General features: G+C 46.5%; 3 protein-coding genes across 4 annotated transcripts in view; 2 read left to right on the top strand and 1 right to left on the bottom strand.

Moving 5' to 3' along the window:
* dnajc17 (DnaJ (Hsp40) homolog, subfamily C, member 17) overlaps positions 1-5718 on the bottom strand; it is a 34639-nt gene extending 28921 nt beyond the window's left edge. The window contains exons 1-2 of the mRNA XM_084681940.1: positions 5552-5718; positions 119-188 (exon numbers count right to left, since the gene is read on the bottom strand). Of these exons, the coding sequence (XP_084538066.1) occupies positions 119-188; positions 5552-5638 (157 nt within the window). The 5' untranslated portion in view covers positions 5639-5718. The remainder of the gene's footprint in view (positions 1-118; positions 189-5551) is intronic.
* A 3337-nt stretch (positions 5719-9055) lies between these two features.
* inf2 (inverted formin 2) lies at positions 9056-15857 on the top strand. The gene is made up of 5 exons (XM_084681926.1): positions 9056-9191; positions 12654-13065; positions 13572-13687; positions 14215-14374; positions 15820-15857. The coding sequence occupies exons 2-5, from the start codon at positions 12669-12671 to the stop codon at positions 15855-15857; spliced, it is 711 nt and encodes a 236-aa protein (XP_084538052.1). The 5' UTR covers positions 9056-9191; positions 12654-12668.
* LOC146300241 (inverted formin-2) lies at positions 15829-23501 on the top strand. 2 transcript variants are annotated; one of them, XM_084681909.1, is made up of 19 exons: positions 15829-15853; positions 16118-16259; positions 16488-16620; positions 16723-17370; positions 17659-17801; positions 17927-17988; positions 18076-18178; positions 18263-18348; positions 18586-18686; positions 18972-19042; positions 19125-19232; positions 19518-19588; positions 19675-19795; positions 19927-20091; positions 20238-20337; positions 20516-20668; positions 20984-21820; positions 22152-22199; positions 22884-23501. In XM_084681909.1, the coding sequence occupies exons 2-18, from the start codon at positions 16170-16172 to the stop codon at positions 22196-22198; spliced, it is 3039 nt and encodes a 1012-aa protein (XP_084538035.1). In that variant the 5' UTR covers positions 15829-15853; positions 16118-16169; the 3' UTR covers position 22199; positions 22884-23501. The 2 variants fall into 2 exon arrangements, with proteins under 2 accessions (XP_084538035.1, XP_084538042.1); XM_084681916.1 differs by lacking the exon at positions 22152-22199.
* Positions 23502-23674: the final 173 nt, after the last annotated feature.

Here is a 23674-nt window from a genome sequence, read left to right as displayed (position 1 = left end):
CTAGCCTGCTAGCCTGCTAGCCGGTGAGTGAGGTGGGGTTGGGCGTTGGGCGTCGACCAGGGGAGGGGGTAGGACATCAGGGGAGGTGGGGGACCTGGGAAACGACCTCTTGGCTCACCAGCTTTTGGGTTGTCTGGGTTCTTGTCTGGGTGGCACGTCAGGGCTTTCTGTCGATATGCTTTCTTGACCTGGAAGAGAAGGAGACACAACACAGTCTTTATAAACACCACAAGCTGGTTTACTTTACATTTAACTTCACGTGACAAACAGAGGCTTGTTTGCGGCATGGATATCCCCTGGCCAAGCGGCCTCTGGCAGGGGATCACAGGCTCGGAAACTCTAAGCACGTACTGTACTAAAGATATTATAATTATTTATTTTGTTACTCAGAGGGTTGAAATGTGGCCCATGGTTTGGACCCATGCCATTTATAACAAGTCACCATTTTGTGTTTATCACCTAACTTCCATGTCTTTTACTAAGTGATCTGCAGGAGTTTCAGCAGCAAACGCACCGTATATTTTGACGGTGGTGCGGTTGGTTCACCCACATTTTTGAATCCTTCTTTTTAGAAAGGGATCGAGTAGCAGATAGATGTTTCACAATGTCCATATAGGCATAGCGTGGCCTTTTTGTTGACTGTTCAGTCAGTTACTCTCAGAAGTTCCAGAGAATTCCAAGGAGCCAAATTTCAAGGATAGATGTGGACGTGTTGGCAGCGAACGCCAGCCTTTATTCAAGCCAGAATGAATATAAACAGCACACCATTGTCTATCACAAAAATGGGGCCATTAATAACTTAGGCCCGGTGCCAAAACATTTTGAGAATACGGGGAAATGATTCTGGAACAATTCTTTGAACTACTGTAGTCCAAAACAAGGTTCCACTCAAAAGCTGAGGTTGTAATTTGTATAAATACTTTTGTTGCAACTCTTGGTTGTTCAGCAGAATGATAACCAGGAAGACTGGGCCCCTCTTTAGGTGGCATGTGTCACTGTTCTGCTCTCTGAGGAAGCTCCTGGACATCCACACCACAGCACACAGGCTGGAAACGATGACTTCCAGTGATAGGATAATCCTTCACTGGCTACAAAGGACAGTTCAATTTGGAGTGTGTGTGTTTGTGTTTGGCATAGTGACCAAGTCTGAAGGGCGCCTGCCTCTGTCTTCCAAATAATGCTTTCTGACCCTTTGCACTAGGTGGGCTACATTCTGGTCTAAACATCATTAAAGCTGTCCGGGCAGCAGGAACTTGGCAGGGCCAGCCTCCTTACAGACACACTGACACGCAGGGCTGTGGAGGAGAGCCAAGATGAAATATCTACATACCCCCCCACCCCCAAACTGAGGGAGCAAATAGACGCCAGAGTGACTCAAATGAAACGAATATGGCCGCCACCCAACCACTGATGTTCATATCTACAAATTCCACACTCCTGACTCCTTGGACGTGAAATCAGCCCCCCTCTTAAACAAGAGATGCAGATGGAAACAACAGAGATAATGACAGAAGTAGCCAGAGGGCTACACCACACTAGGGGAAGCAGCACTTCCAGGAAGCCACATACGTCAGAGAAAGCATTTCCAAGCTGTGGTTGAACCCATATCACCATGGGTCTGGTCTAGGGGAAAAGCAACTTCCTCTCTTAAGATGAACTGCAAGCCACGCTGCAGCGCTGCAGCTGGAGGTGCTAATCTAATCACATCGATCCACTTCAAAGATTTAGCCGCCTGGTTTTTTGCCTCCCAGTCCCACCCATGGACACTGTCTGAGAGTTTGGTTTTGGTATCAGTCCCGACCATCAGACCTCACACAGTACAGCCACAAACTACCGCCACAACCGCCAACTTCCCCTCCATGTTCCTCTGGGGTGGATGAGACATTGAAAAACAATTAAGAAATTAACTTCTTTCCTCAATTTGGCAGCAATGTTCGTTGAAACACACCTGTCTGCTTGAAAGACATTTACAATCTTTTTGAAAAATAAAAAAAGTTCCTACTTAACTAAACTACACTTTTTTTTAAAATTAATTATAAATATTGATGAAAGCCATTAAGCACTCTCTAATTTCCCCCCCACTCATTCAAACTACACTCTACTGCCTCATGCACACACAGGTAGGCCTAGGTGCATACAGCAGGTAGGCCTAGGTGCATACAGCAGGTAGGCCTAGGTGCATACAGCAGGTAGGCCTAGATATCTACAGCAGGTAGGCCTAGATGCATACAGCAGGTAGGCCTAGATATCTACAGCAGGTAGGCCTAGAGGCATACAGCAGGTAGGCCTAGATATCTACAGCAGGTAGGCCTAGATATCTACAGCAGGTAGGCCTAGATGCATACACCAAGTAGGCCTAGATGCATACAGCAGGTAGGCCTAGATGCATACAGCAGGTAGGCCTAGATGCATACAGCAGGTAGGCCTAGATGCATACAGCAGGTAGGCCTAGATATCTACAGCAGGTAGGCCTAGATGCATACAGCAGGTAGGCCTAGATGCATACAGCAGGTAGGCCTAGATGCATACAGCAGGTAGGCCTAGATGCATACAGCTTTTCCCAACCTTTTCCACTTGCATCGGCCAAATATTTTAGCGGCCGCCCAACACATGCGTTCACTTGATTGGTGCTTATCACACATGATTAACAACAAACCAGAACAGGTTGTTAACCCTTAGCTTTTGCTCTTCTAGCCCTATGCTCAAATTGTGCGGCTTCTCACTTTTTTTCCATTGATCTATAACAGGTCACCCTCATGGAGATCTCCTTTTCCAGATTTTTGTTAGAAACTGAGACATGTTACATTACTGTTACGTCCCCATTGCTCCAGTATGGTTCTGTGTCCGTATGTCTGTTTGTGGTTTGTGTGAGGGGGTCTCTTTTCCTTTAGGTTTGTCATCTTGGGCAGGATGGCTTCTGTAACCAGTTGCAGCGGCTGAGGGAAAAGCTATGTTCTTTAGGCAAGAGGCCCCGGGCCTTACACCACCCGCAGGATAACCTTGTCTATATACACAATGGCTGTGTCTACTACCGCGCACTTTACGAAGTACACTGCAATACAGTGCACTGCAAAACAGTGCACTTATTCAGTGCACTCCATCGCTGATAAGTGCTGTCTCAAATGGAACACTTGCGTTAAACACTTGGCAGAAGTGACGGATGCAAAACCTGCCAAAATGAACACGCTTCTCCACCCCAAGTGGAAAAATCTGCCGAAAGGGCTCCTCCTCTTCCGCTACGTAGCCAAGATGGCGCCCGTTTAGGGCGAGTAGTGTCCATCGTTGTACACTGTTTTTTTGGACCGTTTGCAGTGCGCCATCCGGGTACTTTCAGTGCACTGAATTCTGCTGGTTTTGTGAGTGATGCGCCCTAAGCTCTGAAAGTCAGTGCTCGAAGTGCATAAGTAAGCGGTAGTAGACACAGCTTAGGTAAGACCTGGGCCGACCAACCCATGTATTTTTGGGTCGAGCACCAGAGCTACGGTGCTAGTTAGAGTGAGTGCTGTGATAAGGTAGGGATAGAGACTATTGTTTTGCTTTCTTTGATTTGGTCGTGCCCAGACCCAGAACAGTTAATAAACTGTTTAAGACAGAGAGGGCCTTGCTTCCCTTGTTTTGCACCACAACTCCATATCCCACCATCGGTCCAAAGGTTCTTGTGCGCAGTGGTGCGTTGTGTTCTCTCTTTCGGGAGGCGTACGTAACAATTACCCATATATAGAACAAATTTGACAGACCAATTAATTATGCGAGTTAACATTAACGACTAGCAAGCAAGCTGACAGATAATTGAGTACATTATAATTTAGCTCAAAATGGTTAGCTAGGCTAGCTATACAGCTCAAATCATAGCTAGCACTAGCTACTTTTACCATGTGACTGTGACATCCTACTTTCGTAATTGTTGATGTAGCTCGAAACGTACAATTTGAACCCCTCTTTTTCCCTCTTTATTGAAGGGCAGCAACATAGACTCCTATATACATCGTTGATTGTCATTTTGGGAAGGCAACACGACCTCCTACAAGATGGCATTTTGTGTTTGAAAAGTAACTACTCGCTACCGGAAGTTGTTCACTTGGCATTCGCAATATACGGAAGTGATGCGTGCATCGTGGAAAACATTTCTATGGCTCTGGGTGGATTGAAGTAGCCTGGTCCTAACCAGACCCTCGTACATTTCATTTGTACAGAGGGTCTGGGATCGCTCCATTGACAAGCATTAACTTCCTTGAAGGCGGGTTCTCTGTTGCAGTTTAAAACTATTGGATCTGCCCAGAGCCACTCTGATTTGCCATAACCAATCGCGTTCGCCTTAGCCAACTCCTTCACCACTACTGTAACGGAGCTAGCTGCCGTAGCTGGAAAATCAAACTTTTCCCAAACACTGTGGGGAGGAGGGCCACAACATCATGGCCACCAACAAAACTCAGCAAGGAATGTTCTTGCTCCAGCTTTAACCTATGGATATTCGTCAGCGTTGCCACAACCGCAGAATAGTTTCGCTTTACTCAAACTAGTGCACGACATTAACGTCATTGTTCTCAGCCACTCCCTCTATTCGCTGATTGGACCCACAAAAAATGTGTTTCTGAAAACCGACTTCAGAGCCGAGCTCCCAGACTTAGTGCTGAAGCAAAATCCAAATTGAGCGGAAGTACGTAGGAGGGCAGAGCCAGGCTATGATTGAAGTGTGCGTAAGCAAGTTCTTCTATACTCTTTGAGCAAGTTTAAAAATGTCAGTTGGTCTTTCGTTAACGTGCAAAGTGTACGTTGGCGTTTCGGTCATGATGAAAAAAAAAAGGCACATTTTTGTTTTAAAATGTGTAAGAATTGTAATCATTTACCTGCAGTAGGCTATATATAAAAATATTTATATTTATTCATACTTTATTTGTCATTGGTTTGGCGGCCCATCTGTATCAAAGAGTATAGAAGACTTATTATTTGTCTGTACTGTAATGCTGTATTGGTCTACACATGGATCTACATACTGTGTACTTTCTGTGTTACTGCTACAGCAGTCAGGTTGGCTACAGAAACTCTCCACTGAGTTAGCTAGCTCTAGTAATCCCATACTTATACTATACCGCCACTTAGTGGTCATTTAAATGTACTTGAAGAATATGGTTGTGAATACAGTTACTAGCTAGCTATGACCGGGCAGAGAAAGCCGGTTTTTGTTCAACCGCCGGCTGGCTGGTTAAATAAATCATCCGATAACAAACAACTAAGCTATTAACTAGTTATTCAGCCTCCGTCCGTGTCGGTGCTGCATTGCTGGTACATTTCGATAACGGTGGTTATTAAGTCAATGACAGGAAGCTAGCTAGGATAGCTACCTAGATGATTGTATGCGACGTATTATTGTAGACAAAATTAAAACTATTTCATGTCACGCTGGTAGTGAACAACATTAGTTTAAAGCAGCCGTCTCATTTTATCTGACTGTCAAAGACTCGTAGTATTACTTTATGTGCAAATGCAATTTAGCTAAACTAGCTTAGCTGGACTAACATAGACAGCTTCAAGGCTAGCAGCATGCAAGTACCTCTTTGAGCGTCGCAGAGCTGTCGATTCCAAGTAAACCGTATAAATCCATCTTCAAAAGATCTTTTGTTCCAGTTTTTCCTGCCATTTTTTGCACAAACAGTATAATCAGTAAGGATACAGTTGTGTTTGTTGTGGAAGACACACATGGATGACGTTGTAACCTTTCAACTCGGAAGAGATGCATTTTACTCTGCCGAAACACATGGGATTTGTAGTTTCTTGCACATGTATTTTTAAAGGTCTGTTGCAGGATTTGTTTTTATTGAGCGGTCACTTGCAGTCTCTTTCGATTGCTTTGTTTTCATCTTCGGTTTTGTGTGTCTCTGTTCCGTGAGCCCACCTGCGTTTCTACCATGTCCTTCAAAGCACTTGAAAGGTGGAAGGATATAACCATTTCAGTGATTCATGGCTTGATACAGGTAGGAGTTGCCTTTGAAAGCAAAACTGTTGGGCTCAAATCCTGACCTCACATGACAGGTAAACTGTAATGGGGCCAAACCATCAGCCACCTGATTTTTTGGGTTGGGATCAAATGATCCTCTTAAATGTTTTTCACAAAAACACAAGACCAGAGAAGCATAATTTAAAACTGTGGACTTATTGGACTAGCACCAGGGGTGATTCTAGGATCAGAATCAGAAGGGATTTTATTCGCCATGAATGTTTGCACAAACAAGGAATTTACTTTGGCAGGGAGGTGCATACATTAGACATATCGGAATATTGAAACTTAAATATGTGAACTATACAAAAGGAGCAAAGTCTAGCTAATACTAAGGGGGGTCTAGCTAATACTAAGGGAAATAAAAAATAGAATATAAAATATAAGTAGTAGCCATTATTTACAATCTAACCTAAAAAAATACAGAGTGCAAAGAGAACAATACAATAGTGCAAATTGCAATGTGCAGGGTGTCATTGTGCAGATTGTGATTTAAAGTCAGTGCGAGTCCTTGGCCTTGTTAAAGTGGCCAACAGCGGATGGGAAGAAACTGTTCTTGTGGCGTGAGGTTTTGGTCTTGATGGACCGCAGCTTTCTGCCGGAGGGGAGTGACTGAAACAGGGAGTGTCCATGGTGGGAGGGGTCGGCCACAATCTTCCTCGCTCGCCTCAGGGACCTTGAGGTGTGCAGATCCTCGAGGAAAGGCAGATTGCAGCCGATCAGCTTCTCAAGAGCAGTCTGCTCTTGTCCTTGGCAGTGGCAGCAGCGTACCAGATAAAAGAAGTGAGGATGGACTCAATGATGGCTGTGTAGAAGTGCACCATCATTGTCTTTGGCAGGTGCATTTCTTCAGCTGCCGTAGGAAGTACATCCTCTGTTGTGCTTGTTTGGTGAGGGAGCTGATGTTCATTTCCCACTTGAGGTCCTGGGAGAGGATGGTACCCAGGAAGCGGAAGGACTCCACAGTGCTGACTGGGGAGTCACTCAGGGTGATGGGGTTGAGTGGGGCTGTGTTCTTCCTGAAGTCCACAACCATCTCCACTGTCCACTTAGAGCATTGAGCTCTAAGTTGTTCTGGCTACACCAGGTCACAAGGTTGTCAGCTTCCCACCTGTAGTCAGACTCGTCCCCTTCAGAGATGAGCACAATGAGGGTGGTGTCGTCCGCAAACTTCAAGAGTTTGACAGACGGATGACTCGAGGTGCAGCTGTTGGTGTACAGGGAGAAGAGCAGAGGAGAAAGGACGCAGCACTGAGGAGATCCGGTGCTGATGGACCGGGAGTCAAAGACTTGTGTTCCCAGCTTAACGCACTGCTTCCTGTCAGACAGGAAGTCTGTGATCCACCTGCAGGTGGAGTCGGGCACGTTCAGCTGGGAGAGATTGTCCTGGAGCAGGGCGGGGATGATGGTGTTGAAGGCAGTGCTGAAGTCCACAAACAGGATCCTGGCGTAGGATGCTGGGGAGTCCAGATGCTGTAAGGTGTCCACACTCAGAATCTGTTCGGCCAGCGAGCGTTGGGCCTCTTTAACATGTGGACCCGGCGCTATGTGAACTCTGACCAAAATGAGCGACGCAAATCAGCCCCCAATGAGAATGTGACTTGTGTTCTTAATCTGCACCATGAAATGAACTAACTAGGCTACTCTGGTTTTACTGGCAGACTACCAACATTTAAGGTGTATGGCGACACTGGATATTAAACCTGTTTAAAGCCCTTTGAACCTGTAATTGTTTTTTGTCTGCCACTAACAGATATGTTTGCAAACTCTTACATTTGAGCACTTAAACTTATTTAAGATCATAATACTACTGTACTTACTGTAAGTCGCTCTGGATAAGAGCGTCTGCTAAATGACTAAATGTAAATGTAATAATTCATTTTTTTTTATTATTATTATTATTTTTAGGGGTGCTGAGATTAAATTAAGGGGTGCTCAAGCACCCCTAAATGTAGTCTAAAATCGCCAATGACTAGCACTTTACTGGTGGGGGGTTTTACAGTCAAGGGAGACACAGGTCTGACCAGCACTGAGCCCTCCCTCTAATTTAATTTATGACTTGATCCTGGGTCATGACGAAAAGTGGAATTTTGAATCCAGTTTTGGATCCATAACAAAAAGTAGGAACATAGTTTACAAGAAAAACTTGTGACACAGAAAAGAAGCCAGCCCATGATGACGCAGTAAACGTTCAGTACCAAGAGTTTCATTTAGATGTCAGGAAGAGGGTCAGTATCTTGAGAGAAGACCATGCAGGCGTTTCCCCAAGATGAGCCACTGGCTCTGCGTTTCCTGCTGTCATGGAAGGACAAGCCATGACACACTTGTTCTCATTTCAGATACTTTAATACTGATTTATACATTTTTTATTTGATCTCATCTCTTTGAGCATCCACTATTGTGCAGTCCATCCAGTGTCATCTATAAAGATGGGATTTCACTTGACCCTGAAACTATTACAAAAGTGATACTGCTCTTTCTATCCCTGCCTGGTGACAATCTGACCCTTTTAACTGTCAGTATTACAGAACATATATTGTAGATTGGCTATCTATCTGGCCTATGTCTTGTCCAGTCCACACTTTTGCATACTTTTGATTCCTGGTAAGGATTTCCAAAGTAAATGTTTCCATTAAATGTTAGCCTCTCTTCTTAAACTTCGAGAAGAGGCTATACTACATTTCATCTTCCATATGGCCCCACACAAAACGTTGTTAGACACTTGGACAAAAGTGTCCCGACAAAAAGTTGTTGTATTAGCCTATTGTTCAAGAGCAGCCTAAATAGTTTCACACATGACTCCCGCACGGCCCTGATGTTCTTCTGTTACCTTTAGTGAAAGTCACATTTTCTGACACATCACTAAATCTAAATCGCTTTAGAAATCGCTGAGCTTGGTCATTCAGGCACTAAAGCCAGAGGCATTTTATTATGTCCTTTCAGCCCCGCATTCCACACATTCACGTCCAGCCAGGAGGGCCGTGGGAGGGGCTATCCAGCTGTGGCTGCAGCATCGTCACAGACGCGTAAACAAGCGGACCTTATCACACAAACCATCCCGCTTTACCATACGAGCATCTTGTATGCTCTGCTAATAGCGAATACTGATACGTGTTGAAGGGAGTCGTGTCGCAAGGGACCTAAAAACAACCAGAGGACGCGATTCTTTAAGTGCTTATTTATGGCATAAGACAAGGTAGGATGAGCCTAAACTAAAAACGAGGTTTTGGTAGGCTATTTATTTAGAACTTAATACTGTATGTAATTGAAGGTATATGTTTATAACTGGATGGAAATTGGAGTAAGTCTGTCCAGTTTGCTATTAAATGTGCCCTTTTACCCGTTGTTCTAAGAAAATGTTGAGCCAATTCAAGCTCATTTAGCCTAGAGACATCCTGCTATTTAAAGACCCTGAATTACCAAGACGTAACAGTCCTTCAGAAACATTGGATCTTGCGACACGGAAACAGTGGATGACAATCAAATCGATCGAGTCTGCACATTAATACGTCTCGGCTCCACTGGGTAAACGGGTTATGAAATGTGTGATCTTGATTGATAATCTGTAACTACTGACCCACCTGTGTCGAAAAATGACAACATACAACTACAAACTAGATAAGACTTAACTATTTTCTGCTTATGATTTTAGTCCTGTGTAACACTGGGGTCACAGTCCCAGTGACCATAACGAGGCCATAAGGTAGGACTCCAGGTCCATATTTTATGAATCTTTTGAAATAATCTTCCAGACACAAACGGCCTCTCCCAGGACTTTTACATTGGTAAAGGTAGGCTACTATGGATTCACAGCTGTAGCAGGCAGCACTGTAACCTACACAGAGATACCCCATGCTCATACCAGCTCAGGAAATGAGTACCACATGTAGAATACTGTGTCACTGAGATGTGGTCGCATGTGTAATAACCAACATGCAACCTGCTTGCAGCTGATCACCTCCACCGTGTGGCTACCCAGGGTTTTGTGGTAGCATCCAGTCTAACTCTAACAGTATTAGAGAGATACAGAGTGTGATCTAGCATGACCCAACATGTCCAACCATATGATGCTAAAGTTCAGTAAGGTGTATAAACAAGATCACTGTGGCACACATGTTTCTGAGCGGGGTATGGCAGTCTGACTCTGCAAGTTAGTGAACTCGCTGTCTGTGTACTCTGGTCACGTCCTGCATGTTCAGAGAGGCTCTGTGGCTGTCTGGCTCTCTGGCAGAGTCTGCATGCCAGAGAGAAGACAACAAACGAGTTTGAACATCCAAAAAACAGCAGATTTAGCTTCATGGGACCCAACCTTCTCTGTCCCTACTGAGTCCCCTTTATGTGTTTAGTTATATTAGCGTTATTAGTTTACTAACACAACAGTGCATTTGTGAGAGTAGGAATGCTTGATGAGAACTGACAGACTTCTAAACGCAAAGCAGACCCAGGTACAGCTGACATACATCTGGATTCAGGCGTGTACCTATGTCCTCACCTCGTAACAAGCAGGACAAGACACTTTATACTCTAGAAGGCTTTGTGCAGGGAGCTGGGATGGGCCGTAAGTAGGCAGCATCCCATGAGAGGGGTGCAGGCTGGGTGGAGGAGCCTGTGTTGCTCTGTGGGAGCTGCTCTGTGCTTCAGATCAGGATATTACCAGTCAGAGTTAAGGCATGCATACAGCAGAAACACATAAAAAACCCTGTTTCCTTCTACTGGAAATGACCCTGGGTCCAGGCTGCTAGTAGAAACAGTGTTAGCAGAATGCAGTGGAAATGAAACCGAAAAAGAGGAATGTTGCGTGTCAGGAGTTTCCTGCCCCTTCCCTTCTAACCAGCTGATCCTTGCCGGAGAGTCCGTTTTGCTTATCTTAAACTCCCAGTATTGTCGGACATTCTGGGTCAGTTGTGTGGGAGTGGCATGTGGACAAAAGTCAAGGAAGTGCAACAGAGACAAGTGGAATTCACGATGGCTACATTATTTGCTGCTTTAAAACAAGGTTTCATTAATCTGTTTAGTTTCTAAAAATGTTATTCTTATGGTATAAAGTCATTCAAATCATTGTCAAAAACACAAGCCGTCAAGGAAACAGGAACACATTCCTCCCATTCTGTAGCCAATGAGAAGACCCCATTGAAGAGGACTGAGGCCTATTGTGAAAGGGCATTGTCTGTCTGCTGGCTGCCACAGCAACACTCACTCATGGCAACAGGAGTCAGGAGGACTCAGGGCTGGTGGGGCTGAAGGAGACAGATGTTCTGTTGAAGGAGGTTGTGTTTTGAAAGCTCTGTGTGTTTCAGGAATAGACAGGACCCATGGTCTGGATTTTAACTTCCAGTTGAGTCCAATTTGTAGGTGTACTAGACTTTAATTTATGTGAATTCCTCCTGGATTCTGAGAGAAAATTCCTGTATGCTTCCCTGCCTCTCAGAGCTGTTTGTGTTGAACTTCCACATCTCGCTTTCCAATTCCAGAAGCGTTTTCAATAAATGTTTTTCCCTTTTTTAGTCTGAATGCATACGTTGTTATTTCTGTGTGTGGCTGGGCGGGTCGGATGTTTACGCCGGCTGCTGGTTGGGGTTTGAGAAGGTGGAGTTTGGCCAGGGTGGTGGAGACAGGCCCCGCTCTGCCAGAACAGGCCGCTTGTGTCAATGCCAGGCTGTGCTCAACGATAAAGACTTTACTGGAACAGCCATTTCTCCTCAGCTGCAGTTTCAGACCAGATATTCTCCTTGTTGTCTTCACATGTGATTATGCCAGGGAGGAAAGGGCCAAGTTGTTGTAGTCATTGAGATTTCAGATTTCACATCAGTACATGTGTGAATTGAACATTGAATTGAGGAACATCTGGGAGTATTGAAAACAACCTCTATCCAACAGGATGAAAGTCCCCCACAACAATAGAGACTAATGCTATCATTAGCTGCCCTTTGTGCTCTGTGTTGATGAGCTGACTAGCAGGCTCTTTGTGTTCCGGCAGTGTGGATGTTTGGCAGCAGTGATGACAGGACTCATCCCCCAGTGAGCAAAGCTGTCAGTCACCCTGAATGTGCATCTCTTCTGATGCCTGCATCCTTTGGCCAAGATAACACTTGCTTAACTATTCTTATTTGAACGTATTTTTCGAATGCAAACAGAACACCCTGCAGATGCAACGTTCCAGTATCTAAACCCATACCCCATGTTTGACCACTTGCAGAACAGGACATCATTGGTTTGGATGTTGCAGAAAGTTTGTAATATGTCTGAGCTTGTAATTCTGTAAGTACTGCTCTCCTTGAGATTGACCCTGTTCTTCTGGGGTGAAAGTTGGTGGGTAAGGATTTGGGGGTTGGTGGGGACTGACCCTGTCTCCTCCACCAGACTGACCCTGTCTCCTCCACCAGACTGACCCTGTCTCCTCCACCAGACTGACCCTGTCCCCTCCACCAGACTGACCCTGTCCCCTCCACCAGACTGACCCTGTCCCCTCCACCAGACTGACCCTGTCTCCTCCACCAGACTGACCCTGTCCCCTCCACCAGACTGACCCTGTCCCCTCCACCAGACTGACCCTGTCTCCTCCACCAGACTGACCCTGTCTCCTCCACCCGACTGACCCTGTCCCCTCCACCAGACTGACCCTGTCCCCTCCACCAGACTGACCCTGTCTCCTCCACAGCCCGCCTCCAGCAGGATGTCGGTGCGTTTGGACGGGAAGAAGAAGTGGGCAGCTGTCAGGGGCCGCCTGGGCTCGTCCCAGGACTCGGACACGCAGCCGGAGGCCAACCTGGAGAGCGCGGACCCAGAGCTGTGCATCCGGCTGCTGCAGGTGCCCACCGTGGTCAACTACTCTGGGCTGAAGCGCCGTCTGGAGGGCAGCGACCAGGTCTGGATGGTCCAGTTCCTGGAGCTGAGCGGTCTGGACCTGCTCCTGGAGGCCCTGGACCGGCTCTCCGGACGGGGATGCTCACGCATCGCGGACGCCCTCCTGCAGCTTACCTGTGTGTGCTGCGTGCGAGCCATCATGAACTCCTCGGCGGGGATCCACTTCATCGTGGAGAACGAGGGCTACATCCGCAAGCTCTCCCAAGGTGGGTCCGCTGGCGCGCAAACACCTGTGCAGGGCTGAACAACGCAGTGACAGTAATCCAAAATAAACCAGGTGTAATCTCTTCATAATGAAGTGGTATTTTCAGATGGTGTTCCAGGTGTTTAATGAGATTTAGCATTTTAGCAGCACATTGCTAGCCTAGAGCACTGATAATGGTACAAGTCTGGTCAGGTACTGGTTAGCAATCAACAACAGAATGTCTGACATTCTATGACAAACAAGTCCTTTACAAAGTCATTGATTTGGACTGAAACTCCAATGTTTGGAGTCTTAATGGGGGGTGGGGGGTGTAACATGCAGTCTCAGTCAAAGTGTACAGAAAATCACATAGACTTATCTAAACCAAGGTGCAAAGTTCATGTTATTCACTGTGACCAAAAGATGCCTAAAGACCCTACGGCAGAGGGCGTACAGGGAGACAAACAGGGACTTGCTTTCAGAGAGACATGAGGACCAGAAATAATGATGTCCCTGCGTGTTCACCAGCCCTGGACACCTCCAACACCATGGTGAAGAAGCAGGTGTTTGAGCTTCTGGCGGCCCTCAGTATGTTCTCTTCAGACGGATACAGGTTGGCCCTGGACGCCCTGGACCACTACAAGGTAATGCTGGGTGTCCATAGCGTTTTCTTCTGAGCGTCAATGACTTTAAACGCTTGGAGTTGAAAACCTCAGAAACCGTCTTTTTCAGAAAGACATTGATGTTGTCACTGTTCCTCCTTTTTAGCAAGCTACTCAGCTGTCAGAGAGTGTAAAACGCCAGTTAAGGATTTTCTGATAGCATATTTTAGCCGAGAATATAAAATATTGTTTAGGCTCGCGTTCGAGCAGATGAAGCTACCCAACGCCAGCTCTCCTTTCAGAGGAGAAATCTACAACGGCACGGGAAAGCTGCAACATGTTTACCGTGGATTTTAACTGTATGCTGTTTGAATAGTATTTTAAATAACATGTAATTGTTCGTTTTTGTGTTAAAATCACAGATGCTGTGAGTCATTATCTCGACTTTGCTTTACTTCTGCCCCTAGCGTAGACATGCGGTACTGCATACATCACAGTTGAGTCACCGCTGAAATTATGTTGGGGAATAACCTGGGATTTGTTTGTATTTGTTTTTATTTGTCTGGTAGGGTGTGAAGACCCAGCAGTATCGGTTCAGTGTGATCATGAACGAGTTGCAGGCCACAGACAACGTCCCTTACATGGTCACTCTCCTCAGCGTTATAAACGCCCTCATCTTTGGCACAGACGACCTCCGTCAGAGGGATAAGATGCGCAAGGAGTTTATCGGTAGGGTTCACCACACCGCGAGCTTCTCAGCTCCGCTGCTGCTCAACCGCTTCTTACGGTGTAGTTCCTCTGCTGGGTGGTAAATGTTTCATGATGTTTAATTTGTATTAATGTATTAATGTAATGTGAGGTCCTACAGGTAGCCGAGGTTACTTTTTACTTAAGTATAGAGCCAATACTTCTTTACTTTAACTTGAGTGAAAAAGTGTAGTCTTCAACTTTCACCAGTCTTTTGAAACATGAGGATCTGTACTTCTACTTTAGTTTAGGATGTGTGTACATTTCTCTGGACAGACATGGTAATGGAGCGCCAATTCTGTCACCTGGGCTTCTAAATAGGCCTGATCCCAATCTCGTCCCCAAACACCTGACTCTTCTGGCAACCTTAACTGTTAAGATCATGAGTTGTACTGAATTGTTTTCTTAAGATATAAATAATGATCCTCTATGTCAATGAATGCTATGGCATTTCTGCACGGTTGAGATTCATAAAAAAACATCTATAAATCGAAAGGGCCTTTTAGTTCACCTTTCCTACTTGCAGGTTGTTTTCGAAAATGTAAGAATATTTGTGTCTAAGAAAAAAATCCGTAGACCTATACACTACTTAACGATAACACTTGTTGCAAAATATATTTATATATATATATTGTTTCACCTTTAAAAAATACATTCTAAAACTTTTTATTTTCAACCTTTCAAAACGTTTTTCTCCCCACACATGAATTGAAAGGAGAGGAGAGAAGAGAAGCCCAGAGCAGAGTACATGCTCCAGGCTAGAGTGCTTGTCAAATAGGCCTACTCATCAATGATGCAAACTTTTTTCAAAATAATTTTTCGAAAATCTTTATTCAACCTTCCCAAACTTTTCCAGAATTTAACACTTTAACCTTTCAACAAAGTGAAAGGAGAGGATAGGAGAAGTATTTCCCATCTCTGGTGTTTGGTCACCCATGTATTTAAAAATGTTCGTGCTTGTTTAGCAATTTAGCTCCTGTTTCTGTAAAAATGCATTCTCAAAGCTTCTTACAAGACTTGTAAGACTCCTTGACTTGAGCGTTTCATATATGCGTGTGAATGTGTGTGAATCTGTGAGAGCATTTCACATATGTGGATGTGAGTTTTCAGTATGTGTGAACGTTTCAACACCATTTTTATGTGTTTCATGTGTGTGGAAGGACAGTCTGAATTATTTCCTAAACAGCCCGTGATGAGACGGCATGGTTGCTCTGATATCCATTAAATGCCTGTTTTGTCGTGATTGGTTGATTGGGTGAACTGACAAGTGTTATCACTCACTTTAGCTTGTGTACGTCCATTCGTAGAAAATAGAAACATAACCGTCCATGAGCGATTTACATTTTCAATAGAAAACCGTTAGGCTACTGGAAACGTGCCTTGTAAACATTTTCACAATTAATTTGGCGTGTTTGATTGATTTCTAGGATTGCAGTTACTCGATGTGCTTCCCAAACTAAGGTGAGTTTTTGTACGCATTTAAGCACACTGTTCTAAGCACGTAAACGACAACGTAGCCTTCAGTATTTAATACAAATATAGGGCCTTTTTTAATTAAATGAGTTGGCGTTTCCAAACAACACAAGTTGCTTGCTTGTTTTGACAATGTAATAATTTGTAATGTTTACTTGAGTGTACAGCTTGCCGGGCAAGCCTTGCCCTCTGTTAAACGACTACATTGTGGTAGACCTAACTATTAAAAGCTTGTCTGCGTGTGTTGCATAGGGAGCAGGAGGATGAAGACTTGATCATTCAGTGCGAGTCGTTTGAGGAGGCCATGGCGGAGGATGAAGATGAGCTAATGCGGCTTTATGGAGGCATCGACATGAGCGATCATCGGGAGGTTTTCACCACGCTCTTCAACAAGGTAGGCACTGACGGGACACATCCGTGCCTTATGTCAAGGCTGGTGGCATCATGAATGCATGATTGCTTTCACGTCATGTTCATTGTGTTCTAACTATGGATTGCAAGATGGATTTTACACCTGTCACAGGAGGTAGTTGTCCTGTTTGTATTGAGTGAAATGGAGTAAAAGTAATTCCAGTTTACAGACAGCGTGCTCGTGTCTTGCATCTCTGGTGCGTGTGTCCAGGTGAGCATCTCTCCAGCCTCCCTCCAGCTGCTGTCCATCCTGCAGGCTCTGCTGCTGCTGGGCCCAGACAGGTCCGACTTGTGGCAGGCCCTGGAGGTCCTGACGAACAGAGCCCTCCTGCTGGGCCAGGATGGTGAGTCACACCACCCATCCTCCACCACCATTACCACCACCACCACTGCTTCTCCAGCTCAGGTGCGGTCCTGTGAGATGTTGGTGTGGTTGTGTTCTCCAGCTCAGTTGCAGTCCTGTGAGAAGGCCCTGCAGCGGCTGACGTTCTCTAAGAGCCGGCCTCCAGACTGCCACGCTGTGGACGGCCAGCCGGGCCGGAGGGTGGACAAGGCTGTCCAGACGGAGCTGGCAGGTGATGACCTGGTCAGGTGTGCTGTGCCTGCCACTGCCCAGGCCACGCCCTGCCGAGAGAACCCCCCACCTCCACCCCCTCTGCCATCCTGTATGATGGTTCTTCCTCCACCCCCTCCTCCTCCCCCTCTTCCCCCTCACATAGGGGGAGGACCCCCCCCCACCCCCTCCTCCTCCCCCCTATCAGGGATGGCTCCTCCCCCTCCACCAGGACCTGGGGGAGGACCCCCCCCACCCCCTCCTCCTCCCCCCTACCAGGGATGGCTCCTCCCCCTCCACCAGGACCTGGGGGAGGACCCCCCCACCCCCTCCTCCTCCCCCCTACCAGGGATGGCTCCTCCACAAGGACCTGGAGGAGGGGGACCCCCACCCCCCCCTCCCCCGCTAGGCTCGTCTGGTTTGGTGGTGGCCCAGAACAGCCAGTCTCTGGGGGGCCCCCCTGCTCTCGCCCCCCAGACGGGCCCCTGCCCCACCCTGAGGATGAAGAAGCTCAACTGGCAGAAGCTCCGATCCGTCACCGGTGAGAGGAGCGAGGCTGCGTTCTCTGTCCCTACCTCTCTCTCTCTCCCTACCTCTCTCTCTCTCCCTACCTCTCTCTCTCCCTACCTCTCTCTCTCCCTGCCTCTCTCTCCCTACCTCTCTCTCTCTCCCCCTACCTCTCTCTCTCCCTACCTCTCTCTCTCCCCACCTCTTTCTCTCTCCCCACCTCTCTACCTCTATTTCTCCCTCACACTTTCTCTTACTTGTGCACTGACCCTCTGCCCCCCCCCCCCCCCTCCCTCTTCCTCTCTCCCTCACCTCCACCCAGATGGTCACTCCATGTGGGCCTCTGCCCAGACAGACGCCCCGCGGGAGCCGGACTACAGCAGCATCGAGCAGCTGTTCTGCCTCCCCGTGGCCGAGCACAAAGACAAGAGCACAGCTGCTCCTGCCAAGAAGGAGCCTAAGGAGGTGGGCGGCTCGCTGACCAATCACTTCAGACGCTCTCGCACGGCTGCAGAAACACTGCTCGTTCCCAACACTCGACCCTGCAGGAACAAACTAACCCTTCGCTCTTACTGTTTTTTCACCCGCAGATCTCTTTCATCGACGCCAAAAAAAACTTGAATTTGAACATATTTCTGAAACAGTTCAGGTGGTAAGTAAGTCTTATACATTTGAAGTTATGTTGTTGTTTAGGTTTCTGTGAACCAAATGATGGTGATTTTGGTTCTGCTGGGTCCAGCTCTCACCAGGACTTCGTGGCTCTGGTTCAGAATGGGGACAGGACCAGATTTGACGTTGAGGTGTTGAAGCAGCTTCTCAAACTGCTGCCAGAGAAGCACGAGGTTAGTACACGGTGCTAAGACCTGTGGAGGGAACACAGTAACACAGGAGCCCATTACCAAAGCATCTCTCTTCTGACTGTGTAGATTGAGAACTTGAAGTCCTTCCAGGGAGAGAAAGACAAGCTGGCCAGTGTTGATTGTTTCTACCTCTCACTTCTGGCTGTGCCCTGGTAAACCCCTGTCTGCCTCTCCAGCTGAAGACCACCACACTGCAATCTGCAGCAGATGACCCCCATCTCTGGCAGTCATGTCCCTCACACAATACCGCCAACCTCATGTTGTGGCTCATTGCATTTCTTTGGGCATGTTTGTCACTACTCCTTTTCCCTCCTTCCACCTAATCCTCCCTCCTCTCCCCCCCCCTACTTCCGCACTCCCTCCCCTCTCTCTCCCTCTCCCTGCTGTAGTTACCAGTTGAGGGTTGAGTGCATGTTGCTGTGTGAGGAGACTGTTTCTGTGCTGGACATGCTCAAGCCCAAGGCAGAGCTGGTGGAGCAGGCCTGCCTATGTAAGTGAACACCACCTCCCTCTGTAGAAACACCACCTCCCTCTGTAGAAACACCACCTCCCTCTGTAGAAACACCTGTCTCCCCGGGACACCAGACTGGGAGGAGCACTGACGTCTGTCTGGAAACACCCACCATGTGTCATATCAACACTCGCGCTCAGAATGTAGTCCTTCCATGTCAAGGCTTTGTGACCATCTTGTTCAGAGCCTCGTGAGCTAATGGTATAGTTTAGGGGTATTGATAACGAGAGGTGTTAAAGATGTGTATTTTGTCTGTTTCCTCAGGCCTCAGAGACAGCACTCTCCTGCCCAGTTTCTGCAGGCTCATTCTCCACGTGGGAAACTTCCTCAACTATGTAAGAACCTTCTAGAAGCCATTCTGCTAGCGAGGTTGGAACGGTGTCTTTATTGACTTCCTGTTTTTTCGGACTCCTCCAGGGAAGCCACACTGGGAACGCAGAGGGTTTCAAGATCAGCTCCCTGCTCAAGCTGACGGAGACCAAGGCCAACAAGAGCCGCATCACTCTGCTGCACCACATTCTGGAGGTACGTAACCCTGCTGGGGCCTAGCGGTCTGGGGGGTACGCAGCCCTGCTGGGGCCTGGCGGTCTGGGGGGTACGCAGCCCTGCTGGGGCCTGGCGGTCTGGAGGAGGGAGTTAGCTCAGCGGTAGAGTGTCGTAGATCAAGGAGGTTCAAATCCCCCAAGTATGTTGGTCTGGATTCAAGTGTCTGCTAAATCAATACATTTCTTCTTATTATTGTTATTATATTACATTATTTATTCCATGGTGGTTTGCTCGCGGAGTGTTGACTAGCCATGCGTTTCACAGGAGGCAGAGCAGAACCACCCAGAGATATTGCAGCTGCCGGACGATATTGAAGTGTGTGAGAAAGCTGCTGGGTAAGAGGGACATGCACCCGTCATCTGCTCTGTCTGCAGAACGAGAGCAGCTCAGAAATGTCAGATTGATTTTCTTTGTTGTTCAGGGTCAACCTGGAGTCCATCCAGGCTGAAGCAAGTGCTCTACTGAAACGTCTCCGAGCGGCAGTCACTAAAGTGTCCAACTCTCCAGAGGACATCAAGGAGCAGTTTACTAAAACCATCGAGGTATGAAAAAAAAAGTGTTGAGGCAGCATGATGAGGCAGCTCACTGGTGTTTGTTTGCGAGACATTGTAAGAGGAAAGGGATGGAATTGTTCTTGTGGATAAGTGTGAGTATATATTGACACTTCCCTCAGGACAGTGTGGAGGCCTGTGTGGATCTGGAGGAGCGGTTTTCAGAGATCAACAAGAAGAAAGCTGCCCTGGCACTCTATCTCTGTGAAGACGCCAGCCAGCTCTCACTGGAGGAGCTGTTTGGAACCATCAAGACTTTCCGGGGGCTTTTCATCAAAGCTCTCAAGGTCAGAGGACAACATGTGGATAATAAGTCACAAATCATTTCGACTTTAAGGTCGGGATTTCCGATACAGGATCGTTCACAGCCTCCGTCTATCAAAAGATGGAGATGTTTCATCAACGTTTTCCCAATGCGTGTTCCCTCCCACAGGAGAACAAGATGAGGAAGGATCAGTCTGCCAGGGCGGAGAAGAGGAAGAGACAGCTGGAGGAGGAGTCCAAGAGGCAGAAGGGGGAGAACGGGAAGATCAGTGAGTGTTCATCTCCCTTCCTCTGGGCTGTTTATGAAACCAGTCCAACAATCTCTTCTTTGTGGGTGGTATGTTAACATGAGTGTATCTCTGTCTCCCTCTTTCTCTTTCACACACTCACACGTCTCTCTCTCTGTGTCTCTCTCTCTCTCTCTGTGTCTGTTTGTTCTCCCTCCAGTCAGGAAGGTACCGCTGGTGCAGGACGAGGGCTGCATCGTCGACCACCTCCTGGCTGACATCAGGAAAGGCTTCTCCCTCAGGAAAACACGGCCCAGGTGCGAAAAGGAAAGCCCCTCCTGTAGTGACAGTCATAGGGATAACGGCCTGCCTGGTAAGGACATGATCTGACCCTCAGCCCTGCTCATGCCTCCATAACCAGGCTTGCAGCTTAACCCTGTGCTCTCACCCTCGCTTTCCTGCTGCCTCTCCCTTCACCTCCCCACTAACCTGCGCCTCCATAACCTGTCTGTCTAAAGGAGATGTTGATATCAAGTTACTTTAGACTATAGCATTAGGATTGACACAAGTGCCAGTTTGACGTGAAATGTCAACAACCGAAAAGTGTCTTGGAACACCGCTAAACTTTTGTTTCTATATTTTCAACTGTATTGTCTGTGGTAACAAATGAACTCATCTCTGTTGTCAGGATCTTGTGTCAAGCCTGTAGAAGGAGCTGGATCCTCTCTCGTAGAAAGCTCCTCCAGTCCCCCGCAGCCTCCACCCGAGGAGCGAGCCTCCGCAGGAGGAGTGGGCGGCTGTCCTCCCACCACCACACCCCCTGGAAGCCCGGTCTGGCCTCTGAACACGCCGCAAGAAGGACCTGCTGTGTCCTCGGAGAGTCACCAAAAACATCCTTCTACATCCCAGAGCCGTCCCCGACAAGAGCCATCGTCATCTCCCAGCAGTCCTCCAGCTCCCCCTGACCTCCAGGCGACGGGGGTGTCTCAGCCAAGCCTCCCCGCCAGCACCACACCTGAGGTGGATGCCAGGACGAACATGCCAGCCCCAGGCCTCATTGACCTGGCTGGAGCTATCCTGGACGGGAACAGCGTTCTGGGTGGAAGGCATCTGGAGAGCACTGGAGAGAGTCAGGTCAACGGAACATGTAGACCTGCAGATCTGGACACACTTAGGGATGGTGAGGGAGAAGCTACAGGGAAAATACTGGAGGTTGAGACTGGAGGAGAGCCTGGTAGGAGGAGAGAGAGAACTGCAGGGAGAGAGGAGCAGGAAACCAAAACAGATCAAACGGTGGGCCAGGACAGCGGGAGCTGCAGACACAGGCCCTCTGACAGGAAGGATCTCTGCGATAGTGTGGAGGACAGCATCCTGGGCTACGACCTTCCGGACGGGGTGGAGTCAGAAGATTTGTTTTCGTCCGCTTCAGAGGCTGTGCCTGCTTCTGCGTCCTCCGACCCGCTCAACCCTCAACCTCGGCAGCAGCACAAACTGCTGCGGAGGAATAAAAAGAAAAGTCACGAAGGTAACTCATTATGTAACTCTAATAAAGATCAAGCATTAAACGGTGGTCTGTTCAAGTGTTTCAGAGGGAGAGTTTTCCCCGTCAGTTGCTGGGTGGTTGTGTTACTTCATTATGCGTTGTATACAAAGCTTATATATTTTTAGGATTTGGAAAATTCCCTGTTTTGTTTTTCCTTGTAAACCATTTCTGGGGATTTGTCCCCTGAGTTTGAATGTATTCATTTTTTGTGCCAAGTTTAGTTGTCTTTGACGCCTTTTCGTTTACGCATCCCTGATTCCTTTCATGATCTTCAGTGTGTCCATGTTTCCCCTCTGTCCCTCTGAAACACAAGGTAACTCTGGGACAGGGAACCGTAAAAAGGGTTGTGTGTTGCAGTGAGGTAGGTCCTCCTCCATGCTTGGGGGCAGACTAACAGGGGAAACGGCAACCGCAATGAAAATATTAATTCCTTACCGCTGATTTCAAATAAGATTTGGGCTTGTCTAATCAGGGTCGGGGTGTGTGTTTGTTCATTATACCTTTTAACATTGTGCTTTGATGTTGGCAAAAAGCTAACATGTTTGAATCGTGATTATTTTCCCAGGTAAATGTGTGTACTGTATATTCTACTGGGTTCCTCTATAATCTGAATGGATGTTTTGACAGATTCTTCTGGGAAAACTGTCCCCATATGGATGATTAATGTAATAAGTTTAACACTCAACTCTAATTGTCAAGGCGTTACTTTGAAAACGTCAGTAATGTCCAACTGTTTTAACTGTCATGTTTCTGTGTCTCTCTGTTTTTAAACCACACCCCAATGAGTCAAATGTTTTCATTTACTAACATCCCCAGGATAACCGTTCTGCTTGTTGTGAGCTATGAAATGCTTAAAACAACAAAGATTAAAATAATGCAACTGAGCAAGTTACACTAACAAATAATTCATAAACGCAATAATTCCACACGAAACCACGCCCCTTCTCTCACTGACGCTTGTCCATCAATCATTTTAACCGTCCTTAATCACGATTAGAATATTGAATCCTAATCCATTTATGTGCGTCTCTGCCTCTACCTGCAGGAGACTCCAGGAAACGGAAGTCAAGAGGGAAACGGAAAAGTTGAAGCGATATTTCCAGTTTCGGTATAAATACGGACTAAATTGTAACAAAACAGACTGCTGTGAAAATATCAAATATGCCTTCTTTTGAGTGTTTTTTTCTACAATAAAAAAGCTATTTAAATGGAGCACCCGCTACTTTTCACCGGAGGAGGCACTTCAAGTCCTGCAACTCTATGGACACATGATAAAATTTTATCTCGACAAAAGACGCTACTGTGATATATGCACAGCCTGGATGTCCTAGCACCTGTATTATCCTATTCTGTGTAAATAATTGTACTATAAAGATGGATAAGATATAACTTATTTGACCTTTTTATGTAATTATTTTGTATGTGACCAAATTGATATTTCTAGAGATATAAGTAGCATAGTATTTACACAATATTAAATCCTGCCTGTTGTTTATGTAACTAAATAAGTTAAATAAGTAAATGTATTTTCCTAATAGTTGCCTTTTTATATGATTGTCAGAAAATACTTTATTATAAAGCATATTTAATAAAGCGTGATGTATTATAGCATGGTTTAGGAGGACATAACATAATAAAAAATAATGTTTGAAATGTGTCAAAATGAGTACGATTAAGAGAACACAGCACACATTAGCGTATTTTTTATTTTTTTATTTTATTGAAAGATCAAGAATAAGCTACAAAGGAGAGACACGTAGGTCCTACTAATCACAAATGAAGATTGCGTTTATAAATTCGAGTGTCTATATATTCACATAGAAAACCAAAGAAATA

Source organism: Hypomesus nipponensis, chromosome 3 (assembly GCF_054491055.1).
Source record: "Hypomesus nipponensis isolate SF chromosome 3, ASM5449105v1, whole genome shotgun sequence".
In the NCBI taxonomy this organism is placed as follows: Eukaryota; Metazoa; Chordata; class Actinopteri; order Osmeriformes; family Osmeridae; genus Hypomesus; species Hypomesus nipponensis.
This window is presented reverse-complemented; position numbering and strand designations above follow the sequence as displayed.